Source organism: Schistocerca nitens, chromosome 4, assembly GCF_023898315.1.
Source record: "Schistocerca nitens isolate TAMUIC-IGC-003100 chromosome 4, iqSchNite1.1, whole genome shotgun sequence".
In the NCBI taxonomy this organism is placed as follows: Eukaryota; Metazoa; Arthropoda; class Insecta; order Orthoptera; family Acrididae; genus Schistocerca; species Schistocerca nitens.
In genome coordinates, this window is record NC_064617.1 from 956832750 (window position 1) to 956852414 (window position 19665).

General features: G+C 44.0%; 1 protein-coding gene across 2 annotated transcripts in view; it reads right to left on the reverse strand.

The window, feature by feature from the left end:
* The window catches only part of LOC126253634 (cytochrome P450 4g15-like), a 213322-nt gene that overhangs the window by 39895 nt on the left and 153762 nt on the right, over positions 1 to 19665 (reverse strand). For both annotated transcript variants that reach the window (XM_049955120.1, XM_049955119.1), the window contains one exon: positions 16340 to 16540. In XM_049955120.1, coding sequence (XP_049811077.1) covers positions 16340 to 16540 — 201 coding nt within the window. The remainder of the gene's footprint in view (positions 1 to 16339; positions 16541 to 19665) is intronic.

Genomic DNA, 19665 nt, shown 5'->3' on the forward strand with positions numbered 1-19665 from the left:
GCTGCTGCTGCAGCCGGCTGACTGAGGCCGTGGAGCTATTGAGCCTGCCCTACACCCCTTCCTATCACATGACCAGATACTGCCATCCTATTGGCTGAAGCCTATCATGTGACCAGATTCAGGATTCCTATTGGTTCCTGCCCTTCTTTTCTGGACCAGCGTCTTAGAATATATCATGGGAAGGGAGTGGTGAAGTGCCGACAGCGCACTCTAGTGGCGGTGTTGTGAACTAGGCCAGCTGGTCTCCAAACTCAAGGTGAACACCTTGGTTCATTATGAAATAGGACGAAGTTGATGTTGGGTACTAGGCAATTTCAAAAAAGGTAGGCAGTTCCAGAACAATCATCTGTCTGCATGAGTACTGAAGTGCATGTTCACGCCATCCCACTGCATTGCCATTATTTATAGAAAAGTATTCGCCCCACGCTCGTCCATTATCTTTTCTTTCCACTCATTGTGTAGGAAGTTACAGATACAGTCCTCAGCTGTGCGGTTGCATGTAATACACATATTAAATTTATTCCTGCTCATCATCAGCATTTCCTCAATTGTACAGATGGATGCTTGCTCTGGAATGGCTGAACGTCCTGCCTGTTGTGCCTCAGAAGACTGAGTGGACTTTTATCGAGCGATCTACAGTTATAGCACATGCATTTATTAGCATGAGTTGTGAAGTGTAACTTAGGTCCATCCTGCTGCATCTTCATTATTTCATGAAGAGTATTTGTCTTCTCCAAATATGACTGCTATCGACACACTCTTCAAGTGCATGATTACAACTAATGAACCAGTTAAACTCCTCCTTCTCCAGCAGAGACATCTCACCCGTTAAATACAGCACACAATTGTGTCCATCTTCCCAGACCAACATCTAGACACAGACTGAGCCCTTTTCCCATCATTTTTCGCCAGACTACCAGCTCATAGTATGTCACAGGAGAAGAGGTGGGAAGGCCAACAGTGCCGTCTTGTGTCACTGTTGTGTACTAGGTAATTGGACTCCACAGCTCATGGTGTACACACCAGATGGATATACTGCCTGTGGCAACTCAAATTGTTTAAATAAGTAATCCGTACTTACATCTATCCTATCTGGTAGTCCAGCATAGCTGAGTCTTTTTCGACGAGTTTCCAAATGGGGGAGGGAGGGGAGGGGAGCAATGCATGCAAAATAAAGACTTATGTATGCAATATCTGACAGCCCAGCACCAACTGTTTCTTTTTCCCGCCAATTACCAGATGAGGACGGGAGGGGAAGTGGAGAGTGTGGGGAGGGGTGTGGAGGGGGAGAGGATGTTGAGGGAAGGGGAGGATGGAGGGGAGGGGAGTTTAGGTAAATGGAGGTAGTCTAATTGACCTACTTTCCAGCTAAAATTTGAATATCCTGCCATGACATCACTGTAATTTTGAGGCATCGTTGCCACCATGTTAGATGCGCCATCTTGAATACATTTCGCAGCAATGCAACATGGAGTGGCGCAGCCCCTATCCTATTACTGCCATCAGCAAAGAGGAGGTGCTAAGACTACTTTCCCTAGCTGAAACTTCATAAATTGGGTAAGATTTTATGACGATTTGCCATCTTCCTTTATGTGGCTAGGAGTATCAAAGTATTCTAACATTCGTAGTATTCCATTCTACACTCCTGGAAATTGAAATAAGAACACCGTAAATTCATTGTCCCAGGAAGGGGAAACTTTATTGACACATTCCTGGGGTCAGATACATCACATGATCACACTGACAGAACCACAGGCACATAGACACAGGCAACAGAGCATGCACAATGTCGGCACTAGTACAGTGTATATGCACCTTTCGCAGCAATGCAGGCTGCTGTTCTCCCATAGAGACGATCGTAGAGATGGTGGATGTAGTCCTGTGGAACGGCTTGCCATGCCATTTCCACCTGGCGCCTCAGTTGGACCAGCGTTCGTGCTGGACGTGCAGACCGCGTGAGACGACGCTTCATCCAGTCCCATACATGCTCAATGGGGGACAGATCCGGAGATCTTGCTGGCCAGGGTAGTTGACTTACACCTTCTAGAGCACGTTGGGTGGCACGGGATACATGCGGACGTGCATTGTCCTGTTGGAACAACAAGTTCCCTTGCCGGTCTAGGAATGGTAGAAAGATGGGTTCGATGACGGTTTGGATGTACCGTGCACTATTCAGTGTCCCCTCGACGATCACCAGTGGTGTACGGCCAGTGTAGGAGATCGCTCCCCACACCATGATGCCGGGTGTTGGCCCTGTGTGCCTCGGTCGTATGCAGTCCTGATTGTGGCGCTCACCTGCACGGCGCCAAACACGCATACGACCATCATTGGCACCAAGGCAGAAGCGACTCTCATCGCTGAAGACGACACGTCTCCATTCGTCCCTCCATTCACGCCTGTCGCGACACCACTGGAGGCGGGCTGCACGATGTTGGGGCGTGAGCGGAAGACGGCCTAACGGTGTGCGGGACCGTAGCCCAGCTTCATGGAGACGGTTGCGAATGGTCCTCGCCGATACCCCAGGAGCAACAGTGTCCCTAATTTGCTGGGAAGTGGCGGTGCGGTCCCCTACGGCACTGCGTAGGATCCTACGGTCTTGGCGTGCATCCGTGCGTCGCTGCGGTCCGGTCCCAGGTCGACGGGCACGTGCACCTTCCGCCGACCACTGGCGACAACATCGATGTACTGTGGAGACCTCACGCCCCACGTGTTGAGCAATTCGGCGGTACGTCCACCCGGCCTCCCGCATGCCCACTATACGCCCTCGCTCAAAGTCCGTCAACTGTACATACGGTTCACGTCCACGCTGTCGCGGCATGCTACCAGTGTTAAAGACTGCGATGGAGCTCCGTATGCCACGGCAAACTGGCTGACACTGACGGCGGCGGTGCACAAATGCTGCGCAGCTAGCGCCATTCGACGGCCAACACCGCGGTTCCTGGTGTGTCCGCTGTGCCGTGCGTGTGATCATTGCTTGTACAGCCCTCTCGCAGTGTCCGGAGCAAGTATGGTGGGTCTGACACACCGGTGTCAATGTGTTCTTTTTTCCATTTCCAGGAGTGTATTTCGGGTGGAGTTATCCCTTTGTTGAACCTATTGGCTAAGGACTGAGCAGAATTATAGATTACATCTCGCTAAGCACCTCGTAACTCTTCCTTTGTTCTTAATAACCCTCCCTGCAGCATGTGTCCCATTCACTTTGAAACCGAACAGAAGTAGGAGGGTACTATATGCTCTACATTCCACGTCTCTCTTCTTCAGTTACACACGACCTCTCTAGATGCTTGCATGCTGAGGAGTTTAGGACACCTTATTGCTGTATAATAGATATGAGCCTGATACATTTAAGAGTGTTGTGGTAATATTGCAGACTATACAACGTTCATGCATAATGGAGCTCCAGACCGAGGGAGTTTGAATCATTTTACGTAAATCACTCGTGCTACCAGTTCTGTAGAATTGTTGTAGTGTTTGAATTCCATACGAAGAAGGTTCTGAGAAGAGAAAAATGATCATATATCATAAAAACACACCTGTCAGTCAAGAGGGTTCTGCATTTAAGCATGCTATTATGTTACAGCTGCGTGGTTCAAAATGGTTCAAATGGCTCTGAGCACTATGGGACTCAACATCTTAGGTCATAAGTCCCCTAGAACTTAGAACTACTTAAACCTAACTAACCTAAGGACATCAGACACACCCATGCCCGAGGCAGGATTCGAACCTGCGACCGCAGCAGTCCCGCGGTTCCGGACTGCAGCGCCAGAACCGCTAGACCACCGCGGCCGGCGAGCTGCGTGGTTTCCATTATATTAGATGTGTGGAATAAAATGCTGTTAATAGTCCAATGCAAGAAATATATTTCCAACACATGATATACATTACCCAGCAAGTTTTCTGTCCCACTCACTTGGGTGAGACACTTTAAGTTGATAAAACTACTCCCTTTTACACTAAAAACAGCATAGATTCTTTTCTATCGACGCACTTTCCGGAGATATATAGCGGGCACTGTTCACATCCGATTATGGTTCGGTACTTACGCTATGCTCTCATTAGTCCCGCAAAATGATCGTCAGCAATAGAAAATGCATGAAAAAACGACGTTTTATGAGAAAATGGACAGAAGCATATCAACGGTGTCTGACATGTGAAACTGCATGTCATTTTGCTCTAATATCTTGAAGAGAGCACAGTCTCTTCCACACACGCCATCTGTCAAGCAAATGTATACCTAAGGATTCCAGTAACTCACGAACCCCTGCCACTAACTCAGAATCACTGCAGTTATGAAAATGAAAACTGCATTTATGTCCAAGTCGTCTAGTGGAATGGAGGACTTCGCATACATCTTTTTTCGTCCATCGGAGGGTGCCGAAAACTTTCTCCATCGGTTTGATGGCAATGATTCGACACATATGTGTTGGAAGTCCCCTGCTGACTGTGGTATGAAGGGGCTTGCTGTTAACGACCTCAGGTAGATAACGCTCTAAGTGATCCCCAAATGCGTAATTGTATGTGAGTCATACGCAGGTTATACCACACAGCTCATACATCCTGAGAGAACTAAGGAAAGAAATAGTCCAACGTTTGATAAATAACCTGCTGCAGCATCTCCCTCTCTCTGTAATGATTCATCAGTCTACCGTTAAATCATACCTCTTTACAGCCCCCCTCAGTCGACTACTCCATCTACTTCCTATCATCCTTTACCGCAGATCCATATCAATTTAGAGGCAGATGGTTCTCTTTTCCAGGAAAGCATCAAAGACAGCAGTCAACCTGTATGTATTCCTATTGCCTCAGTAGGCATACAGCAGAGTGTTATTAAAAACCATGCAGCCACTGGTCTGTGAGGTGTTTGTTAGCTGGCACTGCATGGTTGAGCTTGGTAGAGGGTATGGAGAAGCATATTGCAAATATTGTTTGAAGAATTTAAAACACTTCAACAGTCTTGCACAGGGGGACATATGCGATATGTTCTGTAGTTGTATACTGCAGCCCCCAGGCTGATAATATAATGCTCTTAGGCTAAGGACACTTTATAAAGAATCTATAAATTCTTTGCCGGTAACTTTAGGGTCACACCTGGGATTGTGATCTAACATACATAAATTTATTACTCTACATTTGGTGGTCATCCACGTTAAACAAACTACTGCAGCTGCCTTATCGTTGTCTACGAAATATGAGTACTTCCCTGGTTCTTGGTGCTTGCATGTCAACTTTTTCCTTTTGCCTTCATATCCTTTTTTTTTTTCTTTATTGTACTTCAATCCCCCATCCTGGGTGGGCTGGCAGTAGCATATGCACTCCTCTTCAGCCAAAAGACAATAATGATACAACAGAAGACATTTAAAATTACAAACGAGAAAATATGGCGGACAAATATATAAAAAGGGGGAACATTATGGAAGAGAACAGACAAAAAGGGGGCGACTGTAAAATGGAGACAAAAACCTTAAAAAATTATTGTGCATAAAGGACCTCACACCGGGACAACTAAGAGAACAAGGTGAATTATGGCTGCAGCATAAAAGTATTGAAAGACGGCATAGCACATAACGATCACTGACAGTAACACTATGTACAAGTCCAGGAGACAATTAAAATCACTGGTCTTGACACAAAGGAGAACATCACCAAACACAACACTGACGTAGCACACTGATGATGATGAGCAAAACACAGGATCTGAAAGGGGCACAGAGATGAGGGAGAAGAGAAAAATGGAGGGAGGGTATGGAGGGGGAGGGGAGAGACGGGCAGGGGCAAGTCGAAGAGAGCTGGGGAGGGAAGGATGTGGGAAGGACACTGTTCAGGAGGGGGTGCAGGGACTCAGAGGGGGAAAGGAGGAAAATCCGCTCGGGAAGAAGGAGGAGGCCTTCGGGAGGGGAGGGAACAAGGCCAGGTTACAGTTGGAGTGAAGGGTAGATGTCACAGCGAAGTCCAACATCTGGGAGGGGGAGTGCTGGAAATTGCCCTGACATATCCTCGTTCCCATATACAAGAATTATTCAGCACCACGTGGACATGTAAGTACTCCCTCATTTTCCCTACATTTTGACGTATTTCCCCTCAGTTTGTACGTGTTTTCCGTCAATTTTCGTAAATTTACCGATTACTGCCGATGAGCCTTGCGAACAGGTGAGATGGAAAATGGGGATGCAGTTGGTCTAACAGTGTCACCCACTACGACGGTGAATAGCGAACTAATACTCAGTATGTGTTGGGCAGCCTTTGTAATCATGTGTGTTGTGTATATTTTCAAATTATTATGTGAAACCTGAGAAAGTTCAGTATGCCGAGTGTTTGAGCTGGACTGTTATTTACTATCCATGTAAACTGACCGGTTGACTGCTTGTACTGTCATTCTACAGATCTCCCGTCTGTATTTGGCTGGAGAACAGATTGTGAAACGTTTGTATCAAGATGGTGTCACACAGGTGGAAGAGACATTTGCCGCTTCTCTAGACATGAGAAACACGATTACGAGGGTCAGAAGCTTAGTTTTCTTTGTAAGTTATAAGGATAATCTGGAATCTCTTATATGATTGACATCGGTACTCGTTAAGAAATATGAGTGGAACTACCAGAACTTTCTAATTACTTTGGGGTTTGCAGCTCGTCCCTCATAATGACCTCGCTAAAGTTTTGGCTTTCTAGAAGTATAATTTCCATTCATCTTCAGAATTACACTGTGAAAGTGATCGATAGCACACCGCTATGGGGTGATATCGAGAACAGTCACGTAAAAGGTGTGATATTCTAGAAAACCATGCGAAAATGAATGAAATTCAGGAAAGTTTCGTATGCTACTCGATGATTTTGGAATAAAAGTGTCACCAACACGTCGTCTTTTCACGTGTAAAATCGGATATTGCAGCTGATATCGGTTTCGACATCGGTAAATTATTTCGCGATTGACGAAGCAATTCTCATCGACAGATTAAATGTTTTTGTAACCCCATAATCTGGACATGGTTCCAAGTCGTGGGAGAAACCACGGCAGCAATCAGTTCAGACTGGAAACAGCACAGTTTGGTGACGCCTTTGCGCCGAGGGGGGAGGGGGGGGGAGGGGGTAACCGGCCCAGCCTTTGTAAACCTGTTCGAAGAATGGCAGCTGTCGGCTGAGGGCGCTCTGATCGTGCATCACGCCAGCGTGTGTGGGGTAGTTTCCTCGTGACTGTTGGCCACGGTGGATTACCGACCGCTCTCGCGAGGAATACCTTGTGCTGCTACGATATATGGTGCATGTGCCTATATTTTTGGGATCTCTGTGGCTTCACAGTGTATGTATGAGTATCTGATGTTCGACAGCTATATGCAGGATGCGGAAATAATAATTTTGTATGGTACTGAATACAAAATGGGTTAACTACAACGATATGTTATAATAGTACAATCGTCTGTGATGATAGAGTCTGGTAGGAGACCAGTTTCACGGCGAAAAACTGAAGCTTTTCTCGAAATTAGCAGAGCAGCGTAATTGAATAAGTGTCTCGGCAATAGTTTCCGTATTTCATGTTTTTTAGACCACTTTTGCAGAGTTTAATTGTCAGTGAAATAAGACTGCTGTATGTTATTTGATCTGTACAAAACGTTCTGCTGCAAAATTTTCGTAATTTGTCTATCTGTAGACATCACTGGTTCGAAAAAGACAGGGGCAGAACAGCGTATCTACGGAAAGGTCCATGACATCAGAGAGTCACGTGATGCCGTCTTTGTACGAGTGTTCAGAGACAACCCGAGGAAGGCCAGCCTACTCTGGTTCCACAGTTGGGACGCTGCCCCAAGCCGCCTATGTGGCCTTAGAGCATCTCAATACCAGCAACTGCAGGACATCGAAAATTCTCGAATATTCCAGTCACTTTTCTCGTCTGTAAGACAGTGATTCGAATTCTCGGAGAATCTTTTAGACATCCGAGCTGTCATGTGGCTCTATTTCTTTCTTAATCTGTTGTGGGTTTCGAAATATGTCATGAAATTTCAGTTATGTAATTGTCCTGATTTTCCTGTCTGTGCTCAGACACCACTGTGCTACGGAAAGAGAGGAAAATAAAAAATAAGTGCCTTTACACCCCTGAATCCAGTAGGAAATATGAACTACACCCACTCAAAGTTTCAGAAAAGTACTGAACGCCACAGCAATTGTAGAACTCGGAACTTTTTTCTCTCTGACAATGCCTTCAAACAAGTTGCTAACACTCGGAAACCGATGAGCGTCCTATTTAGATTTACAGAGATATTTATTTATTTATTTATTTCGAGTTGTAGGTGAAGGGAGAACTCTATGTAATGTCTGAGTCTGCCTGGTAATAGTCTCAAATGATACAGTGAATTTTTTTCAGCAGGATAACATCATCTGTAGACCTCGTCTATTCAGAGTTGTATTGTGATTTTAGAAATAAATAAACTACAAGAAATCCATCCGTGAAAATTGTTTAAATAAATAACACTCCACACTCCCTTGGCATCTGCAAATTTTGAGCGATTTTTCCCACCGTTTCCAGGGTTGGGGGGGGGGGGTGGTTAATGTCATAGGAGTGAAGGTGGAGTTTGGTTAGTGGAGGTAGCCAGTGGTCCATCGTCACGGACAAAATTTGTATTTCCCACCACTTTTTTTCTGGGTGTGGAGTGGGTGGTGGTTACGACAGGAGCGCTGCAGGGCAGGGATTTCCAGCTTGTTGGTGGGGGAAGGGAACACGTGCCAGCTGGGACAAACCCGTGACGTCGTAATGGGATGGTAATCGGGTAATTCCCTTATCACTTTATTAATTTGATATCATATTATTTAATTTGCATGACGAATTTTGTGTCACTTTGAATCGAAAATGCGCCAGAAACCACTCAATTCTACTAATATTGGCATTTGGTAGTTTCTCCAGATGAAGTACATAGGTTGTAAACACTCCTGGCAAGACCATTTGGCCACAGCTATTATGTGAAGACTCATGTAATGGGAAATCGGCTGCTTTCATCAGAAGTTGAATATAGCGCTATATGCCACGGAGTATATACAGTAGTTTGTAGTACATTCCTAGAAAAATTTCATGTGTAATAGCAATACTTACAGTGATACTCTGAAGATGGAAATGTGATCCAGAACAAGTTAATCAAAGTGAAATTCAAGTAATGAAATAGAGAATTGGGTAAGAGTGGAAAGAAGTAGATGGCAATTCGTCACTTCCAGCTGCACGGACCATTGTGGTAATGCAGTGGCGAAAGTTATAAATTTATGCTGGATAGGGACTCAAACCTGGATTTACAGCTTCTCAAGATGAATTGCGTTAAGGGGCTCCGGAACGCCCTATACTTCCAATGTTAAAATAACGCTTATAAATTACATCTGTCCTCACAAAGTATTTGAGGTAGGAAGTTGAACTTTTTACAGATTATTTATTGGAATATGGGCTACAACTTAATACAGGGATTTTACAAAATTTTAGTTCAGTTATTAAAGATGATTTTTTTTCAATTGTAATGAAAATTCACAACACTTTTTTGCAATTTTTTATTTATATATTGCAAAAAAATGTTGTGAATTTTCATTACAATTGAAAAAAAATCATCTTTAATAACTGAACTAAAATTTTGTAAAATCCCTGTGTTACGTTGTAGCCCGTATTCGAATAAATAATCTGTAAAAAGTTCAAATTCCTACATCAAATACTTTGTGAGGAAAGATGTAATTTATAAGCGTTATTTGAACATTGCAAGCATAGGGCGTTCCGGAGCCCCTTAAAAACCGGTTGAACGAACGCTTTGTAGGTAACAGGAATCTTAGACTGAATCAGTCCGGCGACCGTCTCCTCAACAAGCAGTTTTTGTATCCGTTTCATTTCTAATCCCTCTAGATACATGTAACTAGTTACATTGAAGGGCCAAAGAAACTGGTATAGGTATGCGTTTACAAATACAGAGATATGCAAACAGGCAGAAAACAGCTTTGTGGTCGGCCACGCCTATGTAAGGCAACAAGTGTCCGGCGCAGTTGTTAGATCAGTTACTGCATCTGCAATAGCAGGTTATAAAGATTTAAGTGAAATTAAACATGGTATTATAGGCGGCGCACGAGCTATGGGACACATCATATCTGAGACAGCGATGAAGTGGGGATTTTCCCGTACGACCGTTTCACGGGGGTACCGTGAATATCAGGAATCCGATAAAACATCGCTGCTACCGGAGAAAAATCCTGCAAGAACAGGACTAACGACTACTGAAGAGAATCGTTCAACGTGACAGAAATTCTACCCTTCCACAAATTGCTGCAGATTTCAATGCTGGACCATTAACAAGTGTCAGTGTGCCAACCATTCAACGAAACATCATCGATATGAGCTTTCGGAGCCGAAGGCCCGCTTGTGTACTCTTGATGATTGCACGACACAAAGCTTTACGCTTCGCCTGGGCCCATCAACATCGACAATGGCGTGTTGATGACTGGAAACATGTTGCCTGGTCGGACGGGTCTCGTTTCAAATTGCGTCGAGCGGATGGACGTGTACGGATATGGAGACAACCACATGAACCCATGGACCCTTCATATCAGCAGGAGGCTGTTCAAGCTGGTGGAGGCTCTGTAATGGTGTGGAGCGTATGCAGTTGGAGTGATGTGGGACTCCTGATACGTCTAGATATGACTCTGACAGGTGACACGTACGTAAGCATCCTGTCTGATCACCTGCATCCATTCATGTCCAATGCGCATTAAGACGGACGTGGGCAATTCCAACAGGACTATGTGACACCCCACACTCCATAATTTCTGCAGAGTTGCTCCAGGAACACTCTTCTGACTATAAACACTTCCGCTGGCCACGAAACTCCCCTGACAGGAACATTATTGAGCCTACCTGGGATGCCTTGCAACGTGCTGTTCGGAAGAGATCTCCACCCCCTCGTACTTTTACTGAGTTACGGACAGCCGTGCGGGTTTTATGGTGTCAGTTCCCTCCAGCACTACTTCAGACAAGAGTCGAGTCCATGCCACGTCGTGTTGCACCACTTCGCCGTACTCGGACGGGCCTACACGATATCAGGCAGGTATACCAGTTTATTTGGCTCTTCCGTGTAGTTTCTGCTGTAAATTGTGTTCAATGTCACCAATCCCTGTCAGAAGCGTCGATCCTTTGCAGGCCATTTTGTATTTTGTTACGATTACGTGATAGTATGTCTTTATCGAATACGTAATCAGTGAATAGCGTCATGCAGCTATCTAGATTAATTTGCCACTACTTTTATTAATATCAGCAGTAATGGTGCCATAACACTTTCTTGAAGTGCACCCCACAAAGTCTGTTTTACATCTGACGTTGCACCCCCTCCCTCCCCCCCTATTAAAAACGAAGTATTAAACGCTAATAAAGTATTAAATGCTGTCTGAGGGAGTTTATAGTCCAGGAGATAGTAAATGAGATTTGCTTCTAATTTAGTGTGATAAAAAACAAACACTTTACAAATTGATTTGATACTATATACCACAGTATTCTCCAGTTTAATCAACAGAACTGACTCCGTCTACCTAAATTTATTCTGTGCTGCAATTAATAAGGCCTGGAAACACACTTTATGAATGTTCAGCTAAAGAAAGGTACCATATTGTTCCGGTTCACCTTCGGTATCTAGATAGTTACTACTGAGCCAAAGGTATTACTTCAAATCCGGTGACGTGCTCAGTTTCCTCAAATATAGTGTCAAATCACAAATTAAGTTTTATTTATTAGTTTAACAGAAGGTGTTAAATAAGACATTTCAATGCAGTTAGTAGTTATTCACATCGAACTTCATGGCTTTACCACTCTGTCTGATTTCAGAACGGCTCTTTTGTAGGAATAAAATCTTTTGAAATTCGAAGTTCCTCTATGGCAGACGTGTAGCTGAGAACATCTCTGTGTGCCTGTATTTTAAATGACAGGAGAGAGCGGAGAGAATTTTGTTGTGCAACATTGTAAGGTAACTGCATGCTTAAGATCTCAGATGATAACTCAAAGTTTTGTTAATAAACAAATACTAGACTTCTTAACATGTAAGAGAATATGTACATTTACCTGTGAACTAAGTGCCGTTTTTTAATCATAAAAGTGCCGTACAATAATGGAACTCCCCAAACACCATTACACTTCCACTACTTTATCCAGTGTAGGAGGAAAACAATTTATCGTACGGATACCTAACTTTATAGGAATGATGTTCAGACTGCACTGCAGGATTTTTCGTCGTTAGTAGGTGTTCCCGTCATGATTTGGAGTCGGAAGCCGGTACTGGTACGGTGACGTAGCGTTGAAAAACAAACACCAGTGGGCATTACAGCTGCAGGCAGTCAACAAGAGGCTGGAAAGCGGACTAGACAGGTGATGTAGAAATTCGTTCAGACTTTGCTCTTAAATTTTTTCTAGGGTCAAAGTTTGCAACACATGGTATAAGAACATTTTATAGATTGATGAAACACATTTTACGCTCCCTGGGGCAGTGAAAAATGGTTCGAATGGCTCTGAGCACTATGGGACTTAACTTCTGAGGTCATCAGTCCCCTAGAACTTAGAACTACGTGAACCTAACTAACCTAAGGACATCACATACATCCATGCCCGAGGCAGGATTCGAACCTGCGACCGTAGCGGTCCCGCCGTTCCGAACTGTAGCGCCTAGAACCACTCGCCCACTCAGGTAGACCTGGGGCAGAGAACGTCGTGGGGATAGTCATGAACGAACGTTCATGAAGTTCCCTGCACAGTGAACGAGTTACTCAGTCATGTGCCTTTGCACAGTGAACGAGTTACTCAGTCATGTGCCTTCAAGACACAGTTCAAGACTGGTCCCTTTCTGTTTGAAAAACTCGGACCGCCGGACGTTGTGTCCGAGTGGTTCTAGGCGCTTCAGTCCAGAAGCGTGCTGCTGCTACAGTCGCAGGTTCGACTTCTGTCTCGGGCATGGATGTGTGTGCTGTTCTTAGTTTACTTAGGTTTAAGTAGTTCTATGTCTGAGAGACTGATGACCTCAGAAGTAAAGTCCCACAGTGCTTAGAGCCAATTGAACCATTTAAAACTCGGACCCCTACAGTTGGTAACGGCAACTAAAGTTTGTGTCAGACACAGGTAGCGGTCGTGCAGGATCCGGCGGACCCAGTGGAGCAAGTCCACTGAAACAGGCTTCCAGTGGCTCCATACCACGAGCGCCCTCTGCCGCAGCATTGTAGGACGGTCGAGGAAGCCATGTGGACCACCCTAAACGAGGTGCAGCCTAGTCGCCAAAGAGACGCCACCCTTGTTATCGCTCATGCGTTAGTTGAGAGAGTCGTAGTCTACAATGCTCTCGTTGCCATTGTATGAGCTGGACTTCACTGGTGAATGTTCATTTCGTCAGCGTCTTTTTATTCTTGGAGAAAGGTACGAGATAGTTAAAATTTATGTTTACTATATGCGCTTGTTCGCTAATCATTGCTGCTCCTGTCCAGCTTTCCTACGATGACAGCTGCTGGACCACTCTGCAGCCCACCTCCCCTTACCTTGTTCAGAAAGTAGTTCACAACATCAAGGGCCAAGGACACGCTACGTGGACGGCACACATTACTGAAATGTGCTTCGCCAACATGTGATCCTTGCTCTGTGGGAGAGAGGTGTTGTGGACTCAACTGTTTTGATGCACGATGGAGCTCCAACTTGTATTGTCATACTGTCACTCAGTTACTCCGGCACACGTTTGGAGAAAACCAAATCATTGGTGAATCTTTCCAAATCGAGTGGCCACTAGGATCACCAGATCTGAACCCATGTGATATATGGCTGTGGAGTTGGCTTAATCACAGAGTTCATCAACAGGACACTAGATGTTGAAGATGTGCATAGCAAGCCAGGGGGCAGCCAACATCCCTACTGAAATGTTTCAGGCAGCTGTATAGGTATCTGTGATTTAGCTCCAGGCTTTCGTGGATGCCAATGATCGCACATTGAATAATATTTGTAACCTAGACGTAAATATGGCATGCCAAAAACAAATGTCAGCCACTCATGGCAACGGTTTATTCCCTACCTCTCTTTTGCATGTTTTTACAAATGTTCTCACAAATTTTCAGTGTCCTACGAGCAAGCATTTTTCATGGTGGTCCTCTCAAGTAGCGAAGGCTAGTTATAACCAACAAATATATACATATATATATACTCATGCTCATAAATTAAGGATAATTGCAGATTGTGGCACAACGTGGCACTACATAAAACGGGCGCTAATAGCGTAGGCACATAGGGAACACACACGACACAGATCTGTAAGTTCATGGTATTGGTGATAAGTTGAGAAAACCGTCCCGAACCACATATGCTACAAAACGCCACTGTTTCCTGCGCATGCACCGCGACATCAATATGGGATATGATCACCATGCACACATACGCAGGCTGTACAACGAGTTGGCATACTCTGGATCAGGTGATCGAGCAGCTGCTGGGGCATAGCCTTCCATTCTTGCACCAGTGCCTGTCGGAGCTCCTCCATTCACCTGATATCTTCTGTTTGAAGGTACTCCTCCACGATGGCAGCTCGGTGGTGCCGTGCATTATCATCTATCAGGAGGAAGAAGGGTCCTACTGCACCCCTGAAAAGGCAAACATACTGGTGCCAAATGACGTCCGATACACCTGACTTGTTACAGTTCCACCGTCAAAGACATACAGGGGTTTACGTGCACCAATCATAATCCCACCTCACACCATCAAACCACGACCTACATACAGGTCCCTTTCAAGGACATTAAGTGGTTGGTATCTGATTCCTGGTTCACGCCGGATGAAAACCCGGCTAGTATTACTGTTCAGACTGTACCTGGACTCGTCTGTGAACATAACCTGGAACCACTGTCCCAATGACCATGTACTGTGTTCTTGACAGCAGGCTTTACGGGCTCTCCTCTGACCAGGGGTCAGTGGAATGCACCTTGCAGGTCTCCAGGCGAATAAACCATGTCTGTTCAGGCGTCTGTAGACTGTGTGTCTGGAGACAACTGTTCCAGTGGCTGCAGTATGGTCCCTAGTAAGGCTACCTGCAGTACTCCGTGGCCGTCTGCGGGTACTGACGATGAGATATCGGTCTTCTTGTGGTGTTGTACACTGTGGACGTCTCGTACTGTAGCGCCTGGACACGCTTCCTGTCTGCTGGAATCGTTGCCGTAATCTTGAGATTACACTTTGTGGCACACGGTGGGCCCGTGCTACGACCTGCTGTGTTTGACCAGCCTCCAGTCACCCTACTATTCTACCCCTCATAACGTCATCAATCTGTGTTCTTTGAGCCACTGTCAACACACAGTCACCATTGTCACGTTTGAAAACGTCTGCACACTTAACTCACTGCACCGTCCTCTGCCATGCACCATCACACCTCTGGGTATGTGATCTGTCGCCAGCGCCAGTGTGCGGCGACCACAGGTTAAATGCACCGCATGGTCATACCTCGAGGTGATTTAAACCCGCAAACCGCCCACCAGAGCGTTGTTTCACCATGTATCAGCATTATCCTTAATTTATGACCATGAGTGTATATAAAATGTCCTTAGTGTACTTGACATGATGTATGTTCTTTTTTACATGTAATACTTGAGCACCATTCATGCACCCTTGATCCCTTGACCTTGAGATAGAGAGACAGAGAGAGAGAGAGAGAGAGAGAGAGAGAGAGAGAGAGAGAGAGAAAGCGGTGCAAGAACGATGCGAATATTATATGTTTAAAAGTACAGACCTTTTGTCAGGCTTCACTACAAGTCTATCATGTGAAGGGTGTCTAATGGGTACCAGTTTTTTAAATTAATAATTGATGCCGAATAAGCAATATGAAAAAAGTAGTTTAGAGCTGTTAACGGCTAACTGTGTGTCCATTCTTTAATTTAATCGTTTTCACACAAAATGTGCATTAATAAAACCACGCCATTAAATGAACGACGCACTCAATCAAGAAACCACCATGTTGCAGGCAAAATAGAGAACGTTATTGGTATGCTCTTCAACCAAAGGAGACCGATTTCGACACAAACTATAGGATTCACCGTGGCAAGAATAAATATGTCATGTCACAGATTCTCTCACTAACATTTTCCTTTGCAGTCAGATTCGATTACAAGAAACTAGACCGTTGTTCTGATAAATAAGTAAAGTGAGTAACATTAACAGGACATAAATATTGACAAACAGTTGTTGTACTACTAAGTGAATATTAAAAAGTGGTACAATCAGCTCACTCAGTACGAACCGGCGTAACAATTTCACATCTTAGAACTGCAGTCGTAGTACAAGGTAAACGGCATTCCATCCTCGTGTATTTGCATGAGTTAACGCTCAGGATACCTTCAAAATGGCGTCAATCACGGTTAGCTGTGACAGGTCTGCTGTAGTGACCGGCCGCAGGAAATCGCCGCCACCACCGAAAACTTGGTCCAGCTGCCGCTGCGCCATCTCCTGCCACTCAGGATACAGCCCGAGCAGAGCCAGCGCGTAGGACAGGGCACCGGCCGTCGTCTCAGCGCCAGTCACTGCTATTGTCGCTGTCTGGGAAAACGACAGAACACTGCATCTTAGCAGTCAAATATCTTTCGCCCTACTTGGAAAAATGTTACATTAAATTTTCAGGCTATCTAAAAAAATTCTGATGCACCTCCAGCAATAACTATTCAAACTGATAAGTGTGTAGAATACACTGATATGCTTGATAATGCCAGACTCAGATTACAGGGTCTCATTTCAACAGCGATTAGTCTGTAGGAACAAGGGACATAGAAACTTATCTACAAATAAGATACTCCACCTACGTCAGTTTTCACCGGTTGTCTGAATATTCACTCATTAATGAACGTATCACTTTTAAAATAGATTTGCAACTTTGATTAGTTATAGATTCGTGTTAGGGCGATATAGATGCCAGAGACATGGCTCGTTCTTGGGACATTCTTTTGACCATGACGCTCACAAGTGTAACTTAACAATCTTTTATGGATACTAATTTCTGTTAATTAAGTTTTCACCTTAGTTCGCTATCTGAAATCAATAAGAGATAAAAGAAGTAGATGCACCTAATACAAAACTAGAAATACTGTATCACATATTTTAATCAGTTTCATTTTACAACACCTTTCCGTTTCTGACTAAAGTTATGCATAGCTTTTTAAAGCTGTATAAAGTTCTACAAAACTAGTACTGAAATTTCTTTTCCACCTCAGTTGAAACCAACCGAGGACCGAAACCATGCTAAATCTATGAACGTCTGCATTTCCTGTTGGTGCAGCAGTCAATATGTCAACGAACTCAGTTAACTTACAGAACATCAGTGTACCGCAGATCTGAGGTCCGGCTGCCTGGAAACCTGGCTTCTTACCTTAATGCAGGAACATTTCCGATAGTTCGTTCTCTGCTTGACACAGTTATACTACGTAGTAAAACCTGGAGAAACAGGGGCCACGGAAGTACTTTGGTGATTACGATACTTCTGTGCCTATGTTGTTGAGAAATACGTTGCAATGTTCCTTCGGACACGCTGGCATGTCTGTAGGAAGAAGCACTGTGGCGACTAAACCTGTTATGAAATACATGTAACGTATTCGCAGTTGCGAATATGGGCAACCATCGGCTGTTTAAGGGGTTCCGGAACGCCCTACACTTGCAATGTTAAAATAACGCTTATAAATTACATCTTTCCTCACAAAGTATTTGAGGTAGGAAGTTGAACTTTTTACAGATTATTTATTCGAATATGGGCTACAACTTAACACAGGGATTTTACAAAATTTTAGTTCAGTTATTAAAGATGATTTTTTTTTTCAATTGTAATGAAAATTCACAACAGGTTTTGCAATTTTTTATTTATATATTCAAAAATATAGAGTTTTTTGGAAAAAGGCTGTGTTAAATTATGCAGAAGGTACTGTGTAACATTTACTGAAAGTTTGAAACAAATATGTTTGGAAGATCCTTAGAAAACATGTAATTAGTATGAGAAAATAAAAGTTTTGGGAATCGAGCGACAAAGATTGGATTAACGTTTTAGTACATTCCAGGTCCATAGGATGGATTATCTTCATCCTCTGCAAACTCCTCCTCCAGCTTCCTCTTGTTCCTCCTCCTGTTTACTCTTGCTTGTATTTCTAGACTCTTTACAGCCCTGTCTGCACCCCGAAGGCGTTCCTTGTCTAAAGCAAGCATCGCTCGTACCATGTTAGAACCTATCTTCATTCCCATATTTCTAAATACCTTGCACCTTACAATGTTGCCATCATTGAAAGTCGCAACAGCATCATACACACCAAAGTGAAGTGTTTCTATTCCAAGAAATACAGTCTTGGGGATTCCCGACCATATAACACTATTTACACTTTCATTGGGGTTTTGAGTTTTTCCGTGAATACACTTTTTCAACAGTTCAGGTGCTGCTAAGTCTCTGAATATAGGTTTTATCACCTCCATTATTGCATGAGGCAGACTATGCTTATGAGTGTACACTTCACCAGTTAGCAATCCTTTGTTATATTTACACCAACTGTCTTCTTCTTTGGGACACAAGCTATGTTGGGGATTTTCATCGTCTTTATTGTTTACAGTAATAACACATACCTTTGGCTTTCCAACATTTCTCCTTTTCTTAAAAGCCTTCAGAGGATTTCTAATAACTTTACTTTTACTCAATATTATACTTCAACAAAACAGAGACACAAGAAACAGAATTAATTACGAATATTTTCGAGATAACGACAGAGTAAATAAACATGAAACAATCGACAATCACACCAGCGATATATATTGAACCATCACAGGTTAGCCACAACACATACTTTATCTCACATCACTAAAATGTACCTGATGAACACGGACGTTAATAATAACACCATTTGACAGCAGTTTAACAGCGCCACAGTGGGTCACGTCCATGTAGAACACATTTCAAAAAAAATTTAAAAATAGTTGTATCTTCGGAATTGAATAAATTATATATCTATTAAAAGGTAATAGTCTGCAGATTCAGAAAACGCAAAAAAGTAAAAATTGAACTTTTCATGATTTTGAGCCTTTCCGGAGCCCCTTAATGCAATTACAATAATGAGAATTTGTGCTGGGCCTGGACTCGTACATGTAAGCTGTGCACCATTAAGTCACAGTAACGTGACCACCACCTACGTTCGATGTCGACAACCAATAGCCACTCACGGACAGCAGGTGGCAGCGCTAGCAGTAGAGGGTATGTGAAGTGTGTCGGGAGGATGCAGAAAACAGTACGTTCGCTGTCGTATTGTGGAAATGGACCTATTTATGGACGTCGAAAAGCGCGCGATGATTCGTACTTAGGTTAAGGGTGGACGCGTGTCCGAAACGGTTAAGTTTGTGAACTGTTATCTTGCTGCCACGGTTTGAGTATATGAGGCCTACCAAAATGGTGCTATCCAAAACCGGTGCCAAGGCAACTTCGGTGCACCTTGATGCTATAGACGATACAGGTGAACGACGGCTATGCAGACGTGAACAGAGGTATACAGATGAATAGATGGGCAACTGTTGAATAACCAACAGTGTCTCCTCGATTGCCATTCAGCAAATGATGTTGCGTATGGGACTCCTGGGACTCCCCTGCAGTAGCTTGGTGCATGCAACCGTGCTGACTGCTGTTCATCGGCGAAGTAGACTGGAAT